General features: G+C 30.1%; 1 protein-coding gene across 1 annotated transcript; it reads left to right on the top strand.

Moving 5' to 3' along the window:
* Positions 1-390: 390 nt before the first annotated feature.
* LOC107455520 (uncharacterized) lies at positions 391-18,231 on the top strand. Its single transcript, XM_043054405.3, has 6 exons — positions 391-579; positions 5,467-5,519; positions 8,975-9,094; positions 13,530-13,577; positions 16,395-16,445; positions 18,096-18,231. The coding sequence occupies exons 1-6, from the start codon at positions 423-425 to the stop codon at positions 18,144-18,146; spliced, it is 480 nt and encodes a 159-aa protein (XP_042910339.3). The 5' UTR covers positions 391-422; the 3' UTR covers positions 18,147-18,231.
* The last annotated feature ends 5,775 nt before the right edge of the window (positions 18,232-24,006 follow it).

Here is a 24,006-nt window from a genome sequence, read left to right as displayed (position 1 = left end):
GTAGAAATTACTGAGCTTTTAGGTGTCCCCATAGAGCGAAAAACACTGTATTTTTTTAGTTTTGACCTCCGATAACAGGGCATAAAAATTTTTACGTGAGCATGACTTTAAAACAAACAAAAAATTTTAATATTTTATTTTTTCAGTGCTTGTTTTTCGTTCTACTGTTATATAAGCACATAATGCCCGTCTAAGTATGATTCAATTATATTTTAGACAATATAAAGTGCAAGGCATTCTTTATGAGGAAGTATCGTTATCGCTGTAATTATTATGCCACTGGAGCACACAATGGCTGGAATACACAATTTCGAAACAATGCCAAATTATTTGCTCAGCTTTTATGATTTGACTATAAAACCGTTTTATTTAGTTCATAAAATAGATATCGATTTGCAAAAGCTTCATCTTTTTGCTTCAAAATGAATAATTTCAAGTTTTTAATATTCGTTTATACTATTTTTGCAATTGCCTCAGTTCCAACTTTCGGGTTTGGAATGGCACCACCACCCGTGGAAAAACCAAGAGGATCAGAACATTTATATTCCTGCTCTATGCATGTTGCATGCGGAAAACCTGGTATGATTTAATGACTTCATCATATTTTAAAATAATGATTATAAATACAATAATAAGTAATTATTCAGAAGTATTGCTTATCAATTAAAATAGCTGCAATCTGGAGATATTATACTGGACTATTTACCTCATTATTACTTAAAATATTTTATAAAATGATTAGCTCCGTGGTGCATACAATTTCTGCAGATGATTTGAATCACTTTTTAACTTTGATAAAAATAGATTTACTTTTTTTCTGTTTGCATGTTTTTAACGTCAAACATAATTTTTTGATTTTTATAATGCTTCAAATTCATAAGACCATGATAATTCACACTATGTTAATGTCGTATGCGAGAATAATGGTATTGCATACTGATATCATATAAAAAAATAATTATAAACTTAAATTGTTTTGCGAAGTAATTTTGAAAATTCGAGTCTGAGCTTACAGTGCGAACTATAGAGAATAAGAAATTACAAGATTCTCTTGTATTCCTCCTACATTGATTCTTTACAGGCCAGAGGCCATTTTTTCGAAACTTGAAATGTGTAAAAGCAAAACATGAAAATTCACTTTTTTCCTGCAAAAACCACCGATTTTTCTGCGAAAGATAAGTGACCATTGGATGGCATTTAACAGGCAATTTTTTAATACAGCAGTTTTTAAAGTTAGATTTTTCTTAATTTTTATCTTCAAAATTTCAAAAATAGTTTAGAGTAGTTTCCTTTACTTGAAGTAAATCTGATTCCTCTGTTTTGCTAATGTATTCTGTCACGTTCAAAAGGTCAAAACCATCCATAAAAGCGCATTATTCACTTATCCTCGCTAAAATTTAGCATAGTTTATGAATTATTCTTTATAGTTTACGGATCAGTGGCTTCCTTTTTGCAAAAAAGTAAGTAGCCAACAAGTGGCAAAAATGAACAATTATTTTATTGCCACTTTTTAAATTAGTATCTTATTTAGTTTTTTCTGTTTTAGTTTTTTGCCACTTTTTTATTAGCATCTTATTTAGATTTTAGTTTTTACATATTTCAAAAATGTGATATATATAAGTTTCTACATCGCATAATGCGATATAGATCTTTTTTACCGATGTATTCTTTCAAATTTAAAGGGTAAAAGCCATTCATATTAGCGCATTATCTTAGTATCCTTCCGAAATTGATTTTTCTGTTCTATTAAATAAGTCAATTATATGGAAATATAAATTAAGCATTTAAACTTAAAAACATAAACATTACTAAAGTTGTAAATGAAAAAAAGAATTAATTTTATTTTACGATATTGTGCATTACTATACTATGTGTTATTTCAAATTTTAAAATTCCATTTAGACCCAATTCTTTTATTAGAAATTAATATTTTTATCCATTTCCTATCCACCTTCATTCCTACCAGATACCAATATAAGAAAATATTTAGCGTCAGCAAGAACTTGTATCACAAAGTTCAGCAATTTTGTAAATGATTTGCAAATGCACCATGCAATTTTGAGACAATGTTAAAAGTTAATCTTCAATCCCAAACCAAGAGTGGAAACAGTTCCAAAATCAAGGATAAATTCACATTCTCTAGTTTTATTTTAGACTAGCTGTACCCTGCGTGCGTTGCAACGCCTTCAATTTGAATTTGAATTTTGTATTTAAGTGTGTAAATGACATTTGCGATTATGATTTGAAACGCAAATTTTATTTAATGGTGAAAAAAACCAGTGATAGTCTCAGCAGTTAATTCTCTAGGATATCATTAGTGCATTTTCAAACAGACATGTATGGTGATGCACACGGAGCATGAGACATATTTTGGACAATGATCTGAAATAAGACTGGATCTATGGTGACATCAAGAATTTCTGCTGATATCTGATCAGTTTGGCATGGTGGTTTTTTTTCAATAAGCCAAATCAGAATGTGTGCCTGTGTCAATCCTCGTTTTTGCCATTCAGTAGAGTACACCCAACACCGTGTCTCTCTAAAAACATGACGCTTCACAATGAAATCAAGTAAAGATTATCATTTTTGTTTGAACACACGTGCTGTAATATCATGACGATCCGATGATGATTGTCCTGGTAACAAAATATCTCTAATTTCAACCCAAGCAGAATTGCACGTAAATGTAATAAATAAATCTAGGAGCCCATATGCGAGAACATATGTCATTGCATCCTGTGAGTATTCATACATGTGCCTTGGAGTCCAAGGCACATGTATGAATACTCAGACATGTATAAATACTACCTTTGCAGGGAGTCCAAGTTTTTCTCCCTGCAAATGTAGTCGGCAATATAATCATTTTCCCCACATCGTTAGGATTAACGTTACCATCATTAATTATTGCATCCCGTAAATGAATGCATTCTTCTGAACGTAATTTGGTTTGATTTAATTTAATATACAGTAGGCGTTCAGTTTCAATTTTCGCATACATATAGATAATGTATTAATGAACTAATTGTCGACATTTTAAAGTATGATTATCAGCGTTTTGGCAATCATTAATCTATATGCATAAAAACTTATTGCACTTGCTTTCTTATTGGTTTTCTCGCCTGTTTGCGGACTTCTTAATTTTATGTTAAAATAATATCCCTCCTCTCCTCACCAAAATAAAATAGGATATTGCAATGCATCATATGATCGATACGTTTCTGAGAACTCTTTGAACGTCACGATTTCTACGATGAAGAACTGTATCGCGGGAGGTAAATTCTTCGCCAACTATAACAATAGCCACTTCATCCAATGTTGGCGCATTGTATTTTTCTTTGTGGTGGCCTACAGGTGTTTTTTGAGCTCTAATAACAACTTTGTAAATATCGGATGACATTTAGTCAAGGGCAATTGTGAACAGCCTAATTAACTGATTATGTTGATCGAAAAATTTTTGTAATACGGTAACAATTTTTCGTTTAGTGCCATTGTTTACCTGACAACGTTGATTGACTTGATCATTTGTGTTATCCATGAAATAAATTTGTAGAAATTTATGATCTGCGTTAGGCATTGAAAGAAGTGATCCTGCACGATGATAAATTTGGCCTTGCACTTTGAATGTTGGGATGTAACTCTCGTTCACGATACGTGTAGCACCGAATAAAGTCATTTAGAAACACGAATTGTACCGGCGTATATGCGCCAAAAAATGTTTCGATTGGTTTGTTTGACCTGATACGAAGGTTGATAATGTCTCAGCAGGCGACGTAAAATCTTGTAGTTTCAGTATGCCTCTAGAACAGCAAATTTCAGCTGTTTCATTTTCAAATTTTAGAGCACTACAAAACATACATAATTGATATATTTCTCCGATGATGACACTTGGGGGAAGACTATAGTTTGTTGTCGGATCATAGTGAAATGCACTGAAATTCAAATCAGAGTATTGGCAGCGTCTGAATAGCGAAATGCGTTCTCGGTCAGTTTTCATTCTTGCTTCCCGTTGTTCTGATGTTTCCGACGAACGGGCTTGTGTAGTTCGTAGTTGATTTGTTGACAGTCTTCTTTCCTGTTGCTCAGACGTTTCTAAGGAACGGGCAAAAGCATTCTGTTCTCGATTAGTTTCAAGTCTTTTTCCCGTTGCTCCGATGTTTCTGAAACACGGGTAGTTCTCTTTTTGCGCGCTTGAGATGTCGACCGACTAAGAGCGATTTGCTTATGCGGCATATTTTTGCAAATATTCTTTCTGACAAAGAAAAAGAAATGTAAAAGTTGACAGTGGTCGCAAATTTGCTAAATCGAAATATCGCATACATATTTTAAATAATAAAAAGAGCAATAAAAATGAGATGAATAAGAAATATGAAAATTATAAGATTTAAAACAAAAATCAATTTTATAAATGAAATAAATAAAATGGATGAATTCGAAAACTTTGCATAAATAAACAAACAAACTAATAGTTTTCAAATGACAACTGTCACAGCACTGAAATCTTTGAAAACTATATTTAATTGTGCTAACCTAAAATTACGTACTAAAATTTGAATGACATTTGCTTTTGTCTTTATATTTATTAAACAGTTTTCACAGTACTGAATCCGTGATACGACCAACAATTAAGAAATCTATTCTCGTTGATTTTACTTGCTTGTGCTCACCTGACATAAAGAAACGCGCTAATTAAAAATTAAAGTATATGCAATTTACTTTAATTTACTTTTCTAAATGAATAGAGTTATAAGATAGAAAATATCACTGTTGTTATCTTCAAGATATTTGAAAACTGAATCGTTTATAGCAAAATTTAAAACAATGGCTAGCTTTTAACCAATCAGAAAATTCCATTTCGACTTTCACTGATATCGCTGGAACGGTTTATCGCAGAATGTTCTAATGTCGACAGAAACCTTCCTCGTGCTTTGAACTATCTGTATGCCAAGTTTCATAGCTTTCTGTCGGATGGTTTAGGAGTCTATAGAGGACAGACAGACACACATTCACTTTTATATATATAGAAGATTATATAACCATCACTGAAAAAAGGGTTTATTTGCGCAGGATTTTATATATTTTCCTTAGGCACTTCAAGAGTGAAGGTTGGCCTTATCATTGCGTTTTCAACACTAACTAAATGTCGCAATTGAGAATCTGGATAAAGCTAGAATAAAAAAAAGCTAAAACAAGCATTATAGTCCTGTAAATGAAAGGTTAAAAATGAGATAGTTTTCGTAAGGGGTTTTGCTTGCCTTTACTTAATATTTAAGAAACCAAGCTTTGATTGTTTAAATAGATTTATTATTTGATTCAATTTAAAATAACATTAAAAATATTCACTAAGAACTATTGTAGTGAAAAATGTATAATAAAACGAATAGTTTTAAAATTAATAGACTTTAGACAACAGCAGATTTTTTTAATATTATTGCCTAAGAAAATGAGATTTAAATGATTTTTTTCCAGATCCAAAGGACAAAAAAGAATTTGAGGACATGTTTGCTCGAATTGAACACGAGGTAATATCATCAATAAATTGAACTATTGGATGCTAGTGAACTGAATTATTTTTTATATCGCATTTATAGAACATTATTTAATCAGAACATATACATATTTTAAGAAATTACACCCAATCACACCATCTTCACATTGATGGAACTTTCATCAATCGCATTTAAAGAACATTTATTTTTACTATCTTGTATTCAACAAATAACATATGCTAACTTTGTAACAAGGAAAATCAAAAATATTAGGCAAGAGCACCCTTTTTTGCGCTTTTTGTTTGTGTAATATAATTGTTGTGAGTTTCATATCAATTACATTATCTTTAGATCAAACGTTCTATTTCCATGTTTTTATTCTTGCTCTTATAAATATTGATTCACCTGATTTTGATATTGCTGTCGTTACTTTCGAGTTTAAATTGTAACTTTCAAAAATTAGTATACATTCCTTTCATACCTCTTATTATAAGCAAAATAAGAATTGAGGTAATAATTTGAGATAATAAATTTACGGAAGTCGCCTGCAAACCAACACGCTATAGGTCCTCTTTGATTTTATTTGATTTGATGCCAAAATGTTAAAATAATTGGATATCTTTACATTTTAAAAAAACTGATACTCAAATCTCGTGAAACTCGATTAGTTTATGACGAAAATATTTTCTAGAATATGCTACGAGCGAAAATTTTACCAAAAATGACGAAAAAACTATAGCCACTTTTTCGACGATACGGATTTCGCCAGAAGTAAAGAATTCATTCGTCATTATTTAATTTTTCAAAAAAAAAGTATCATGATGAACTTGTAGGGCCTCATAGCAACTAACGGATGACGAAATTATCCACTTTTTCGTGGGCACCATATAAGATAATCAACGTCACCCCAACAACACAAAAAGAACAGAAAAAAACCGCACCCATGCTCGAAACGGGAATCGAACCGTGGATCTTCCTGGTGCGAAGCCAACTTCTTAACCACAATATCACCCGGTCAGCTAACATAGTCATTCTAGTTTTGGTCATATATTTGAGAGATTGCATTTCTTTACAAATCACGTGACTTCGTGACGAAATGGTCCTGAAAATTAACGAATTTGTGCTCAATGATTGCAGAATTGTCAAAAGTGAGAGTTTTAGTTCTGAGAGTGCAATGTGTTAGTTTATTTTATTGAAAGTCGTTTTTTTATCTGTTCTCTTTTTATTTATCCAATTATTAATTTATTTTGAATTAGATTGTAGCGAAGCTACAGCTACAACTACTCAATTCCCATTTACTAGTATATAAGACATGTTAACTAGATTTAAGCTTGATGTACCTTTTACTAAATGGTGGTCGGTACTTTTTCGGTACCCCACTTTCATAATTTGTGATTAACCTTGCGTGATCTCAACACACTTATTTAAACTAAAACGCTCACTTCAATTAGAACACACTTAGTTCAATGGGTGGTCCGCTGTAAACAGTTGACTTACTATTTGTGACTGTGACAGTGTTCTCCTTACTCTGTTGCTACTCAATCTCTATCACATACAACTGGACCTGTATCCATTCAACTGCTAATAGCAACACAGGAGTGACCACACATGCCAACATTATCTGGATACATATATCACGACCAGCACTCAAAAGTTCGATGATCTTAATGCAGCTCTCCCGGTCTCTCGCACAACAATGAATCAATTAGTGGTATTCATTCATCGAATTCTATGACAGATAAAATTCTAAAGGAGGACTAATGTAGCATAGCAACCACTCCAACCACTCAATTATCATTCGCTAGTATATAAGACATGTTAACTAGACTCAAGCTTGATGTACCTTTTAATAAATGGTGGTCAGTACCCTACTTTCGTAATTGGTGATTAGCCTTGCGTGATTTCAACTCGCTTATTTAAACTAAAACGTTCACTTCAATTTGAGCACACTTAGTTCTGTGGGTGGTCCACTGTAAACAGTTGACTTACTATTTGTGACTGTGACAGTGTTCTCCTTACTCTGTTGCTACTCAATCTCTATCACATACAACTGGACCTGTATCCATTCAACTGCTAATAGCAACACAGGAGTGACCACACATGCCAACATTATCTGGATACATATATCACGACCAGCACTCAAAAGTTCGATGATCTTAATGCAGCTCTCCCGGTCTCTCGCACAACAATGAATCAATTAGTGGTATTCATTCATCGAATTCTATGACAGATAAAATTCTAAAGGAGGACTAATGTAGCATAGCAACCACTCCAACCACTCAATTATCATTCGCTAGTATATAAGACATGTTAACTAGACTCAAGCTTGATGTACCTTTTAATAAATGGTGGTCAGTACCCTACTTTCGTAATTGGTGATTAGCCTTGCGTGATTTCAACTCGCTTATTTAAACTAAAACGTTCACTTCAATTTGAGCACACTTAGTTCTGTGGGTGGTCCACTGTAAACAGTTGACTTACTATTTGTGACTGTGACAGTGTTCTCCTTACTCTGTTGCTACTCAATCTCTATCACATACAACTGGACCTGTATCCATTCAACTGCTAATAGCAACACAGGAGTGACCACACATGCCAACATTATCTGGATACATATATCACGACCAGCACTCAAAAGTTCGATGATCTTAATGCAGCTCTCCCGGTCTCTCGCACAACAATGAATCAATTAGTGGTATTCATTCATCGAATTCTAAAACAGATAAAATTCTAAAGGAGGACTAATGTAGCATAGCAACCACTCCAACCACTCAATTATCATTCGCTTGTATATAAGACATGTTAACTAGACTCATGCTTGATGTACCTTTTAATAAATGGTGGTCGGTATCCTACTTTCGTAATTGATGATTAGCCTTGCGTGATTTCAACTCGCTTATTTAAACTAAAACGTTCACTTCAATTTGAGCACACTTAGTTCTGTGGGTGGTCCACTATAAACACTTGACTTACTATTTGAGACTATGATATTGTCTCCATACGCTGTTGCTATTCACTCTCTATCACATACAACTGGACCTGTATCCATTCAACTGCTAATAGCAACACAGGAGTGACCACACATGCCAACATTATCTGGATACATATATCACGACCAGCACTCAAAAGTTCGATGATCTTAATGCAGCTCTCCCGGTCTCTCGCACAACAATGAATCAATTAGTGGTATTCATTCATCGAATTCTAAAACAGATAAAATTCTAAAGGAGGACTAATGTAACGTAGCCACCTCTACAACTCCTCAATTGCCATTCACTAGCATATAAGACATGTTAATTCGATTCTATCCTGAGGTACCTATTGATAGATGGCTGTTAACATTGTCAGTAGCCTACACAAGCTGTTTTTAAGTAAATGAGTCAAGGTGAAATATTTATTCAATAAACTTCCAGAAGACTCAAAATTATTTTTATATGTCATGTAAAGCACGGATCTCTTTTAATCTAAATTTATGACTTTGATTACAGGATTTTTTGATCGTAGCAGGGGATTTAAAAGAATCAAACGATCTTTATTCTTACAAATCTTATGAAGAAATGAATCCAATGATAGCGGAAACATGTGAAATAGCAGATGGAGACTTACGGGTAGGTTTAGTTGATTTACGTTTAATTTCTTTGGCAGAAATAATGCTTTTATTGTTTATTATTATAAATAAACAGTTTCGCCAATTAAATGGCACCACTTATGGGATTCAAGAAAATTCAGGGTTTTGTAAACAGCAAATGAATTCATTTCATATAAGTACGAGTTGATTATAAAATAGATTACAATTTATTTCCAAATCATATGCTTATATTCATTAGTTTTGGAAACGGGACTGGTTTTGTCGTTAAGACAAAAGCTATCAATGCTTTAAGCAAATTTTAATTAAACGTTAGTTGAAACAGTCAATCTTCATCAATATGGTATAGAATCTAAATCATTGAAGACAGTCTCTTTTATTCAAACTCTACCTATCTAAGAGCTAAATTTAGAAATAAATTAAAAAGAAAACTCATCTGGGAATGAAATGTCTGAAGTGAAACAAATTGATATTGACTACGAAGTAAACTTCATCAATTTTAAAAACGAGACTGGATGTGGAGTCAAGAAAAAAACTATCAGTGATCAAACTATCTATTTCTATTCGTATGGTAGAAAATCTACATCCTGAAAGACAGTCTCTTTAATCTGAACTCTACCTATCTGAAAACTAAAAATTAAAATTCGATTTTTTTTTTTTAAAAAAAAGCTTCAAGGAGTGAAATATTTTATATTTAGAGTTTCTTGAGAAATTGCAGAATGAAATAGATTTGCCAAGATCGGCTTTCTTAGATATATATTATCCGGGCCAAAATATCCGAACATCAAATGCTACGAACTTAGAGAGCCATATGGCATGCCTTAGTAAATTAGTCCTATTTTTATATAGTCCTATTTTTTCTTAGTCCTATTTTTATATCCCATCGATGACTGCCTACACAAGTCCAGAGAAACGTTCCATGATTTTTTCAATAGGTGGCCTTAAGAACTGACTTGCCAAGGTTCATCACAGCCAAAAGGTGTGCTGGCAGTGAGGATTTCCAATTTGACTCTGTATGCAATCTTTGTTCCAATTCATTCTAAAGGTTTGTATAAGATAATGATCAAGGCTCTTAGTAGGCTAGCTCAGGTTTAAACCACTAAACCATGGAATATACTAAACAGTCCTTTCATGAACAGCGTTATTTAATCTCACAGCCTACGATAACGATTCGAAATGTAATTTACAACCCTTTTTGTGCTCAATATCTTCTGCATTTGTGCATGCAATTTGTGCATTCTTAATGAGAGAATGATAGAGATATCAAGGGTTGGAGAGAGTATGAACCCATCTTTGCCAGGTTACAAAAATTACAAAACAATCATCAAGCAACTCTTGTTTTTCAATTTCAAACTTCTCTCCAATGGGAGTGGACTCTTCTAGACAAAGAAAGCTAAGGAATGCTATGTATTCCTTACACCATTATTCATTTGAAGTAAAATTCTTCTACCCCCATACATTGTTTTTAAGGTAAATGGAAAAAATAACTTTAATAAAAGACGTACTGAAGAAATGCTATTTTAAGTGAGTTATATTATAGGAAATTCGAATTATATTTTTCGATTTCTGGCTTCTGAAATCAAAAATAACGTTTGAAATATTTTAAATTATTAAAAAAAAAATTTCAAACTAACTCTCTTTAAATCCAAACCTCTTTTATTTATAAGCTAAAAGAAATAATGAGATCAATATACAATAGCTCAGTTATGAGATCAAATTTGCATTTTGCATTGTACAAATATATTAATATATCTTGAACAATGTTTTAATATTTTCCTGCTAAAGATAATATTTTTTTGCAGTTTTTATTGCAGTTCATAAAGATATTATTTTTATTGCAGAAAAAAGTTTTTTTTGTCCTTTTATGAATATTTTTCATTTTGTTATTTGTTTAAAAAATACTTACAGCAATGTTAAGATGAGCGATACCACGTTTGAATGCTTTACTGTAAAAGCTTTCTGAACATTTTCACTCACCCTCTCTATGTCATCTTAATATATTCAGAAAATATGATAAAGAAAATCTGAATGCGCCACTGAATTCTGCCTAGATAAATTAATCGCAATTACTATTTATTTTACATATTAGAAATTATTATAAAAAGTTAAGTAATTAATTACTTACTTAACTCTTAAAAAATAAACTTTTAATTAAAAAAGTTAAGTAATCAAAGAATATGTTAAGTAATATAATATGAGGTAAACTTATAGATTTTTCAATATCTGCTGTTATTCCTCAACATAAACATTCGAAACTATACAGAAATTAAAGTACAGTAAGAGCAAGTTCAAAGCTCTTTTAAATTTTATAAAATATGAACAAAAAATATTGAAGCTAAGAGTAACTATTTTCTCTTACTTTCTTTACTTCTTATATAAAAATAATGGTATAAAAAGAATGGAAATTATTGGAAGCAACTTATTTTTTTTAAGAAATAAAAATGAAATATTATTATTAATATTATTTTCTTAAAAGAGGTTCCGCTATGATTTTTTATTCACTATTTCTAGCCATATTCAAAATTAACAACAATCGTGTAACAATAAATTATTTGTCTGTGTATAGTGTATTTAGCAATTTTGTATTTAATTCAAAACATATCACGCGAATTGAAAATTACAGAACAGTTTAATTGTCTTGGCTCTAGAGAACGACTTCAGAACTAATCTAAGATTTTCTAATTAACAAATAATTAAGAGAACATTAAATGTACTTTTGTGCAGATGAAATTAAGTTACAACATTTGAAGGGTTCCTTCTCTGAATAATGATACATTTCCTTTTAAACAAGAAATGATTTTTTCCATCACAAAATAATAAAGGTACTCACACTCTAGAAATTACGTTTCCAATAGTTTCATGCCTTGATTTCCTGAACATAAAATTCTTTTTTTGTACATTTCATCATATCCACGGAATAACTTAAGTAATTTTTATTATATAATTTAATAATGGTCGAGAAATTTGAGAATCATTTTGTGCTCAGATTTGATAAAAACTATGGCAATGTTAAACAACAATATTTGAAATTGTCATCAAATTTCATCAAAAATCATGAGAAATAAAAATTTGGAAAATTTGACTTTTGCAAAATTTCATTATTCGCATATATTTTGTCATTTTTGTTTAAATTTCGTATTTTGCCCTTTAAAAATACTTATAATGAATTTGTATACAAAGTAAACTAAATAAAAAATCTTAGCAACTTTATTAATTTATTCAATAAAAGCAGAATATTAACCTAAATAGTTAATATTTATCTAAAAACTGTTAATGGATAAAATAGCTTTATAGTCTATAATAATAAAATGTATAATTTGTCTGTGCGTTTGCCTCTGTTATAGATTCCAAACAGTTTTGGCCAGTGTCTTGAAAATTAAACAGGATAAAAACAGCAATTTTAGTTCGCAAGTCTAAAATCATTCAAAAATTTCCATAAGGTCCTTCTTGTGAGATGCTTGAAAATCAAATATTCTGATTGGCTTAGAACTCGTCTTCGATATATAATAAACTGTAGAAGATTCTATTTTTTGTCTTTGTCTTTTAGATATGTTAATGATAAAATCAGATGATATTTGCTAGCTTACAGCCCTCGTAAATAAATGAAGAAGTCTTGCACCTTCTTTAATATTTAATTGTTTTTTAATATTTATGTCATATAAGCACAATGATTAACGACATCGTGTTAACAATTAACGTTTCTAAAGTTATATGAAACAACGTGTTTATTTGATAGATAAACTATTAATAACGTGCTTTGTTTAATCTAATAATGCAAAGCCACTGTGAGGGACAAAATTTGATATTAAATTTAAAAAAATGAAATTTGCATTACGAATTGTGTAGGTATATAATTTTCTGGCTTGTGCATGTTTTCTTTATGTTGCAAAATATTTGTTGGCAGTGCAGACTTATTGATGTTTTTTTTCACCCTAACGAAGAAAACGTATTCAGTTAGTTATGCATAAAATGGTTATTGATTTAATAAAATACTTTCAGAGATATAACGTTGGCAAAAAATAAATACTTAAGATTTCAAAATTTCATCAATTTTCCTGGCAAAGCAAGTGTGATGTATTATTTTCTAGATTGCAGCTATTTCCTCTCCCTCCTAAGCGAATTTAAGTTAAAGCTTCCCCCCCCCCAAAAAAAAATACTACTTTATTCAAGGAAATCGCACTTTCGGGTCAGATATCATAACTTAAATACCATTTGCATAAATTAAAAAGCATGTTTAATTTTAGACATTTGATCAAAAAGATTGTTAAAAAAACTAATCACTTGTTCAAAAGTTATTAAGGATTCCTGAATTTTAATATTTGTGCATTTTAATTTTTGCTATTCCTTTTTTTTTAGTACTGTTTTAATCTGAAAAAAAAACTGTTGGCAAACGATATATTATATTATATTTACTGTATATGTTGATGACTCGTTAGTGATTTTCTTTAATTTTACAGGAAACTTTGTTTAACTTGATTGTGCAAATATATCTAGAAAACTATTCTGTAAGTTTATTATTTTTTTCTCTATAAGATGTAATGCAAGTGTGCTATTTAATTCTAAAACTATGGTATCCATTTACTAAAAAAGCATTTAAGTAAGTTTATACAAGGTTAACTTCAAACTCAATAATTAAAAAGTCTATGTTTGAATTTTGATAAATCTTTTTCCTCTGAAGGATAATCAGTAAATGCAATATAATAAATCTAATCTAATAAATGCAAGATACGAGGGTTGCTATTTATATTTCTGGCCTAATAATGAAAAAACAAATATGTAGGATCGAAATTGGTTTTATTGTTTTTCAAAATATTCTCCATGATGATCAATACACTTTTGCATGCGTTTGAACCAATTTTCAAAGCACTTTTTCCAGTCCGATTGAGGTAACTCCAAAACATGCGTTTTGAATGCATTAACCGGTTCTTCGGGGGTCGAAAATCGTTGTCCACGTAATTTATTTTTGATGTGAGGGAATAATAAGTCATTGGGTGCCAAATCAGGGCTGTACGGTGGATGACCCATCATTTTGATCTTTCGCTCCGTCAGAAATGCCTTTGTTTGAGTCGATGTGTGAAAGCTCGCATTGTTATGATGAAGAATGATTCGCCTGTTCTTCTGCTTTTTTTGAATTTCTCCGATGACTTCTGGCAAACAAATGGTCGTGTACCATTCAGAATTGACCGTCCTGCGTTGCTCTAACGCCACATGACCGTTAATGACGAAGAAACAGGCAATCATTTGTTTCGATGTGCTTCTACCTCGAACAACTTTTGTTGGTTTTGCCTCGTCTTGGAAGACCCATACAGTTGATTGCTGTTTTGTTTCCGGCTCATATGCATAGATCCATGATTCGTCACCTGTGTAGAAGTTATAACAGCCTTTGATGTACCTTGAACTTATTTTTCCAACATTTCCTTGCACCAATCGACACGAGCCTTTTTTTGAGCGTTTGTCACATTATGCGGGATCCAACGCGAACAAATTTTTTTTTACGCTCAAATGTTCATGCAATATTTTATTGATGCTAGTCATACTAATGTCCAAAGACGCCTCTATCTCACGGTATGTCACATGACGATCTTGCTTTATCAGTTCACGCACAGCATCGATCTTTTCTGGCACAACAACTGATTTTGGACGACCTGCACGGGATTCGTCCTGGATCGAACATCGACCACGATTAAATTCGTTATAACAATTTTTTACAGTGCTGTAGGATGGCGCTTTATCGCTGAATAAAGAATTAAGTTCATCGAAGCACTCTTGTCTTGACAATCCACGTCGAAAGTTATGAAAAATAATGGCACGAAAATTTTCACGATTCAATTCCATTTTTTGAAAGAAAAGAACTTTTCAATTTACTGTCAACAACACAAATGAAGCTATAATGGTAAATCGTCTGCTGAATTTATGTTTAAAAATATCAAACTTTCGATTGAAATCGTCTGCGGTCGCCTAGCAACACTTACTGTTGCCAAGGCCAGAAATATAAATAGCAACCCTCGTATTGTGCAAATTGAATCAAGAAATTCAGAAGAGTAATAAAAGGCATCGAAAAAAATTTCTGACTAAAAGATGCAATGCATGTGTGATATTTAATCCTAAAACTATGGCTTCAATTTACTAAAAAAAACTATTTAAGCAAGGTTTTATTAGATTGACCTCAAACACAATGATTGAAAACTCTATACCCGAATTTTAACAAATATTTTTTTAATGAAGTATGGGTGCAGGATAGTGTAAAATTCAATCAACAAATTCAGAAAAGTAATGAAAGAAATCAAAACGATGAAATGTTTACATAGAGCATGGGTTCGCAAACCTCGTTGATAGAAAAAAAAAAAAAACTGCGAAACACGTTAGTTTTCAGTTTACAGTACACCTTACTGTAAACGCTGTATTTTCATTTTCATTTGGTTGGCATAGAAATGTTTACTTATTTATCTTCTTTTAAACTTAGTAGAAACATTTGTACGCCAAGTTTATTTCCTTAAAGATTTCCTAAAAGCATGCCTAATTCTTTCCAAAAAAATTTCCTTTTTTACCTTTTGCTTCAAACTACCTCGCTTTTGCTAGTTTGCATAGTTAAACTTAATATTGCTTCCAGCTTTGTTTGGTTTATTTGTTAATTATTTATAAACCTTGTTGGACTCTGTGAAAAACATTGTTTTTGACATTAAAATCCACCTTAGACAGCTCTCTGGGTAAGCTTTGAATCTAGAGGAGGTAAATGGTGGCAGTCAGTTGAAGCGTGTACTACCTAAATTTACCAAATACATGCTACTCTTCCTGCTAACTTTGAGACTGTCTTCAATTTGGTAGATATCAAAAGCTTACCTTACATCTTCAGGTGCATCTGGGAATTGCTTTTGCATCCCTGTATACTGTGAAATGACGCCAATGACCGCCGTTTCGAGCAACTTTTGTTATAGAAAATTGAATAAGTATTTTTGTGATTTAAAGTCAAACTACATTTATTGTTACATTATTGTTTATCAAACTACATAACATAAAAAAGAAATCAAATCAACTACGGAACTTATGCATTGAAAGTTCACTTTATAAATTAACAACTACAAGTACTTATTATCAATAATATGCATTTTATCCTTTTGTGAAAATAAATATGTGAATAAAACAAATTATATATTGCAAAGAAATTCTAAATAATTATTATACATCTTTAATGATTATTTAAAATAACGAAATAAAAACAATGCTTTAGAATTTCCTTAATCTTGATATTTATTTACTATTATAAACATTCTTTATGTTTGGAAAAACTTAGTTCATTTAATATTATTTATTTTTTTATAAAGGAAATTTGTACAACTCCAACAGCTACGTGCATGCGCTGGTCAGACCGAACGGTAAGTTTCTCTACCTGTATCAAAAATCGGAAATCAAGATGTTAATTAAAGAAGTCATTATTGAAAATGTATTACAAGTAATATTCCAAAAAGCAACAAAAATAACATTTATGTTTCTGAAATATTTCGTCAAAATATTTTTTGAAGGAATACTTTAAGAGTGGATATTATTATTTCCTTTATAGAATTAAGATGCTTACATTTTATAAAGGAAATATTAAATAAAAAATTTATAAAGGAAATATTAAAAAAAAGTGCACTTTAATAATAATGCAGCTTAGATTCATTTACACTATTTGAAATTTAATATTGTTTGTTTTATTTTTTAAACATTGGAAATTGATTTTTTTCGACAAGATCATTATTTATGTTTAATTAGTTTTATATTGATGTACCTCAAAAATTGGGAACACTCGTTGCAAAAATCTTTAAAAACATATGTTTCAAGAACATTAATTTGTCTTCAGAAAGTTGTAACAAATATTTAATATTTTAATAAATATTTTTTAAAAACATATTTTTTTGAAAAAAATCTAGCAAAAATTTAAAGAAAAGGTAAACTTAAATTTCAAATTTTATATATTTATACAAAGTTATTTAAAATAAATAAATTATTAAAATAAATATTTAAAAAATTAATGTATTGGTATACAATGTAAAAACATGTCTAATGATATTGTATAATAAAAATTTTCAAATTATTTCATGTATTGTGTTGTTTAAAAAGTAATTTAGCTTCTTTTTATTTATTTTTTAATGTTTTACGAGTGCCAATGAATAATTGTTTTACTTCTTCATATATTCATGGTCTCGTATATCACATGTGGGCTTTTTCAGATTTTTTATGCATCATCTTCATTTCCTGCAAAAACCTTAAAATTTTTATACTCTTCAAAAACAGTAAATTCTTTTAATTTTTTTCAAATTTTCATGAATTGTCATATAAAAACAAATTATCACTTAAAAGTTGCGTATCCAATGAATATTATTAGTGTATAATTTCAGAATTTTCAGAATTTTAATCAAAAGATGCACTCTACACAATAATCCCATTTGCTTTAAAATGATTAAGCATTATTAATTAGCATACATAATTAAGCCATCTAAATTGCATAATTAATAAGCATACATAAACAATAAGCATATTCATAATTAAATTTGTTCAACCACCATTCTTTATGAGTAATTTCTAATTATTAACTGGTATTTTAATGTTTTTATTTTTTAAACAGAGAAAATACTTAAACTTTATTTAGTGATTGATTTTTGTGTTGCATAAACTATTTATCTTTCAGTCGAAATTATTTATAAGAAAATTAAATGTATCTTTAATAAATATTTCTTGTGTTATGTGTATAACAAAAAGTTAAGTTCGCATAAATTAAGTACCTAATACTGCCCAAATTTATATTTGTAGATTATAAATACGTAGTTTAAGGAGTTTCGCATTTTGATTAATACATAATTTAATAAAATCATTTTTAGTTTCTAATATGAACCTTTACCTTAAGAAATTCGTTTTTGATATAATATATTGCTATAAAGCATATTAATGGAGCAAACCTAAAACTATCACAATTTCTGTAACATCCTTAAACTTTTAAAAATGTTGTTTAATTTAAAAATAATATATTGATTTCTTTTTTATAGAAAGAGTGTATGGATTTCTTGGATAGACTTCATGATGAAAAGAAATGCTGAAATACTGAAATGTTTAAAAAATAAAACAGCTGTTGACCTTTAATCCGTAGCAGTTTTCAAGCATTTAATAAAAATTTGCATAGATTGTTTGGAATTATTTTTTCCTAACGTATAAAGAAAGTATTGAATAGACTGTGAGAAATTTCTGGAGAAAAATGGATAAATAACAATTTATTTGATTGTATTTTAATATATTCATCAAAAACAGTTAAATAACTAAAAATAAGAAGATTTTCAAACTGTCAGCGGTGAGAAAAGCAGTTTATTAACTGCTTTCACCTAATATGGCTAAAAAGTCAGAATTTTGTCGCACAAACTAGGCTCACCTGATGAAGCTGCTTAGTTCTTTACAACTGGGTACATTTTATCCGGAGCAAATCCGGAAATTTCATGATTTACAGAACGGGGGTTCAAACCCAGCGTTAATACAACAATTTTTCCTCATTTTCTTTTGACTTATGAAGAGTTTCCAGAGTCCTGTACTCCTCAATTTGTGACCCTGGCCTGGATACTTTTATTCACGTATCGATGGCAGGAACATAAAACTGCTTACCTTTATAAAAGGCAAATATTTCCCATCTTTTATTACTGTGAAACCGAATAATCCAAATAACTCACATTACTTGTACATTTGATAAAACACAACTCCTTTAAAACCAAACTGCTATGCCCTTTACCTAACGAAAAGCCTAGCTAAAATGTCATGTTAAATTTCCGTTGTTTGTCCGTTCTGAGACTATGCTAGCTGCAAATGGTTAAAAAAATCATATAATTTTGTATTCATGATTTTCTAAACATACTAGTTGAAAACGGTTTAAAAATGGTTTAAAAACCGTAAATGTTAAAAAAATGCTTTCTACTGTAAACTTTAGGGCTGATTGAATGAACAGACAGCTGCCGGTTATTTAATAATAATTTCAGAATGATAATTCTTCTTCAGGGGCGCAACAGCCCTTTGCAGGCCTTGGCTGCCTGAACAGCACGCCTTCTCCAGCTCTCTCTGTCCATGGCAACTCCCCTCCAGTTCTTAAGTTTTAGGACTTTGATAATTGCAACAGTGTAAATTTAATCTTACACTGTCAGACATTAGACACAGTTAAAAATTTTACAGTTTGTTGGATCGTAATTTCGATCATAATTAGGTCTATTTTAATTCAGTATCAGATGACATTAAAACCTAATTATCTCTCTGATTACGCGACACTGTAGTTTAACTTAACCTAACTACGATGCAATTCTATGCAATTCGAAGATGTAAAAAGCTACAAGATATTACGTTAAAAACACGATATTATGTTTATAAAGGTTCATCTTTGAATTGATTTGTTTAAAGAAATGAAAAGTATTTTGTACTGGTGTACGGAATGTGAGAAACGGCAAACATGCCAATTGCATGCCAAGAGTTGAATAAGACTGTTGTATTATTACAATACTTTGACGATTAACTTAACTCGGAAGTTAGTTACAAAAATTATTAAATTACGAAAATAACATCTATTTCTTATTCTATTTAAAGGCCATTTTTGACGAAAATTATTAAAATAACATACTTCACAAAAATCAAGATAATTTATCTAAATAAATATGCTAGTCCAGAGGCGTTTTGTCAGAATGTTCATAATACGGAAGAGCATCAAGTGGTGAGTGATGGCATCCTTTTTCACGGGCTAATAAGCAATTTTCAATTCTTAATAATGCCCTCAACCTATCAAATTTTCATAAATATTTGTGGGCCAACCTCAATATATTTATCTACTAGCTGATTACATTGTCTCCGATAGGTGTGAAAACGAGAAAATTATCAATTAACCAGTACTTAGCAACACAAAGAAATAATACAAAAAACAGAAGGTACATGGCAACACAAAGAAATAATACAAAAAACAGAAGGTACATGGCAACACAAAGAAATAATACAAAAAACAGAAGGTACATGGCAACACAATTAGAAAAGCTAAACTAATACCAAATAAATATTTCCCCTCTATTCTACTTGATATTTATTAATCAAGAAAAATACAAGTGTCCTTTAATCTCAATGAATGTTTATTTCTAGAAATATATATATATATATATATATATATATATATATATATATATATATATATATATATATATATATAGAATATATATATATATATATATATATATATATATATATATATTACTGATGTGTGTAGGCAACAGTAGTAAAATAAATTGTACAACATAGCTGCACTAGAATATTGGTCAAACATTTAATATGTATTAAATGAAAGTGGTTACATGTGCCTATAAAGGATAAGGAGTCACTTTATTTCGCAGCATCATTTTATTTACGATATCATTTTGTTAACGATATCTCACTTTATTTCACGATATAATTTTATTTCACAATATTATTTCATTATCATTTCAAGATATCATTTCATGTTGTCAAAAAAAAAAATAAAAATAAAAATAAAAAAAAACTTGAAGTGAACGCGACAACCTGACACTTTAAAGCTAATTTAAAAAATATATATTTTAATTATTTGCATCGAAAACTTTTTTAATCACACTGTTCTGTGTATGACAGACGTTATAGATTGAGTAACTTTCATAAAGGGAACGCAACCAATTGTCTTTCTCAATTTTAGAATATGCACATTTTACTTAGATATGCTTGAAACAGAAATGAATTGCCTCTGCAATTAGACATAGAATTGATTGAGTTACTTTTGATAAGGTGACTCAATGGCTTAAGTCTGTCAATATAAGAATATATACCTCTTATTTATATGCAACTATAAAAAAATAATTACATTACCAGCTGCAACAATGTTATGTGTGATATATTTAATATTTATTATGCAATAAAAGTAAAGCCACCACGTCTGCCTATAAGCAATCTCAATTCATTTTATGATATCTTCATTTCACTTCATATCAATGTCATAAAAACTCCATGAAGTGAAAGCGAGAACATGACGCGAGCCTGAAGGCTAATCTAAAAATATATATATTTAAAGTATTTGTTTCGAAAACTTTTCCAATCGCACTATTCTGAGATTGACAGACACAATCGATTGAGTTACCTTCGGGACGCGAGGAAGGTGTCAGGAAAAGACTTTTACCTTCAAAAAAGATAACTGAAATATTTCAGTTCTGCACCCCCTAAGGAAAAAAAGAAGTGATTTTTCACAGGAAGAGGAGAAAAAAACATTGGTTGTGCAATATATTTGGGAATCAAAATAACTCAGTTAAAGTTGAAAAGAGTAGAAACTGTCTATTCAACTTGAAGAAAAACGACAGCTTCAAAAATGTTTTCCTTTTTTTTTTTAATTTTTTTTTTTCAAAAATATATCTTCCCAATTCTGCCGGTGTTTATTTAAAACGATAAGATCGTCTTTATATCTGAAGTTTTTGACAATTTAAAAATTCATATGGAAATGCCAACTGGAAAAAAGATCAAAAATAAAAATAAGCAAACATTTTTTGCTCTAAATAATACAGTAGCAATAAAAAAGATTCTTACAAATATCTATGAAATAACTAAGAGTTTTATTCTATAAGCAATATAGTATAGTTTCAAAAACAAATTAAACTGCGTTAATGAGAAATACCTGCGGCAAAATACAAAATTTAAATTGTTGAAAAAAAGGCAAAAAAAATTTTACTTAGAAAAAAATATTTTCAAAATGTCATTATCAAACTATTTCTGTTCAAAGCTAAATGAATATTAAAAAGTATAATTTTTTTTAAAAAGAAATGGTGCTTTTTTACAAAGAAAAAAGGTTCAAAGCTTCCTTTCTAAAACTATTCAGCTCTAACAATTATTTTTAACGAAAAAATATTAAAGTGAGTTGAAAGAATTTTAAATATTTTATTCTATAGTATAATAGAATAAAAGTAAATATTAGAAGACATAAAACACAGTCAACACAGTTAATTTATATATATATATATATATATATATATATATATATATATATATATATATATATATATATATATATATATATATATATATATATATATATATATATATATATATATATATATATATCTTTATATAATATAAGAAGATAGTGGAATGATAACACATAGCCAATCACAGAAGACTTCTGGTTAGCATCGCACGAAACAGCCAATCAAAATTGAGAACGCATGAGTGTGAAAAGATAATAATTTTTAATAATGCTGTCTGCAGAAATGTTACAACTAAACTTACCAGCTAAATGTTGTTGCAATTTTTATTTTGTATTGAATGTGTGGAATATATTGAACAGAGTTTAAAATACTTATATCCTTTATAAAAAATGGATCGGCGTGAATATCTTAGGCGATATCAACAGCGACATAGGGCTGAACATAATTAAGCAATAAATAGATAAAATAATCGGGAAAATAATCGTAGTGCTGTCAATACGCGACAGCGGAATGAGCGGCGAAGAAACGTTGAAGAGTCAAGACGTTTAAGTGAAAACGAATAATATGGAAAAGAAATTGATAAAGAATTTTGTATATGAGGAGGTTTTGTAAATAATTTTTAGTTTTATCATTGTTTTTCCTTACTTTTAATTGCTTTTCACTTACTTTCAAAAAATCGTTCAGCCAGAAATATTAATTAACAGTTCATATTTGTTTGAGATATTTCTTAAATAATGCATAAAAGTGCAAATCATTGGTACACAAAATGACGTAAAAAGAAAAATCAATAAAAAAATGTACATAGCTAGGTTTTGTGAATATTCAGAGATCTATCGTAAATAATTTTTAATTATCCTATTTTCACCTTATTTTTTTATAACAATTCAGACAAAAATATTTATTGATCATTGATAAAGTAATTATTTCATTTTAAGTTCGTTTTTTATTAGTATTCAATATGACAAAATATTGCTTTATTTAATTTATTGAATTTCAGTTACATATGTTTTTATTATATAATTTGCTTTTTGTCTGATTGAAACTAAACATTTTGTCAGCTGACAGTATTGAAGTTAATTGGGCAATTACTTGCAATGATTTTTGCTTTTGAAATATGACTCATCATCAACTTATTAATATTACATGTTTTAATTTGTTTGCCCAATTTTAAAGTTTTTTTTTCATTAGGTTTTAATTGTTTTCAGTTTAAAATTTAAATTACTTTGGGGAGAGGGGAGAGAAATGAAGCACCATATAGGGAGCATCCGGCATCCTATAAGATCAACAATGATTTGAGTTAGGCGTAATAATATACCTGAGGGTGCCCCTTGACGAAATTGGCGACTTATGTTTGGCGTCATTCCTGTTTGCGAGGAACACCGTGGTAACAGGAATAACAGCCAAAATATAAGGATATTTCAATAAAACATTGGAAAATTTCAACAAAACATTGGCCAAATCTTTATAAAATTGTAATGAACCCGATATGAGAAAAAATAATAAACCCAGTAAAATGCATTTTGAATCGAAACAAAAAATAATGGAGTAAGCACAGAGAGAAAAGGAAAAAAGCAACTCACTTCTTCGTTAAGCTTGGATATCCTCAGATTTAGGTGCACCGAATTCTCTAATAACAGTTAGATACTGTCTAAATTTATCATGTATCATGAATATGTGTACCTCCATCGACACATAAATTCGGCGAAATACGAATCGAAAATGGTGAAATGGTTTCAACATTGTCCAGCTTGGCAATCAACCGTGATCACAACTTGGCGAAAATCAAGGGGCACCCTCAAATATAGTTTACCTGAGTTAGGCTCTGCCACGCGCGCTTCGAATACGGAGATTGATCTCCGGCTAATGCCCTATAGTAATGTGTTAAATAACATTGCTTCCTCGCTTTATATAAGTTTATAATCTTGTTTATATTAAAATTGGTTTATATAAGTTCATAGTGCTGATATTA

Source organism: Parasteatoda tepidariorum, chromosome 5 (genome assembly GCF_982258835.1).
Source record: "Parasteatoda tepidariorum strain Cologne lab strain chromosome 5, Ptep-v5.0, whole genome shotgun sequence".
NCBI classification, from domain to species: domain Eukaryota; kingdom Metazoa; phylum Arthropoda; class Arachnida; order Araneae; family Theridiidae; genus Parasteatoda; species Parasteatoda tepidariorum.
This window is presented reverse-complemented; position numbering and strand designations above follow the sequence as displayed.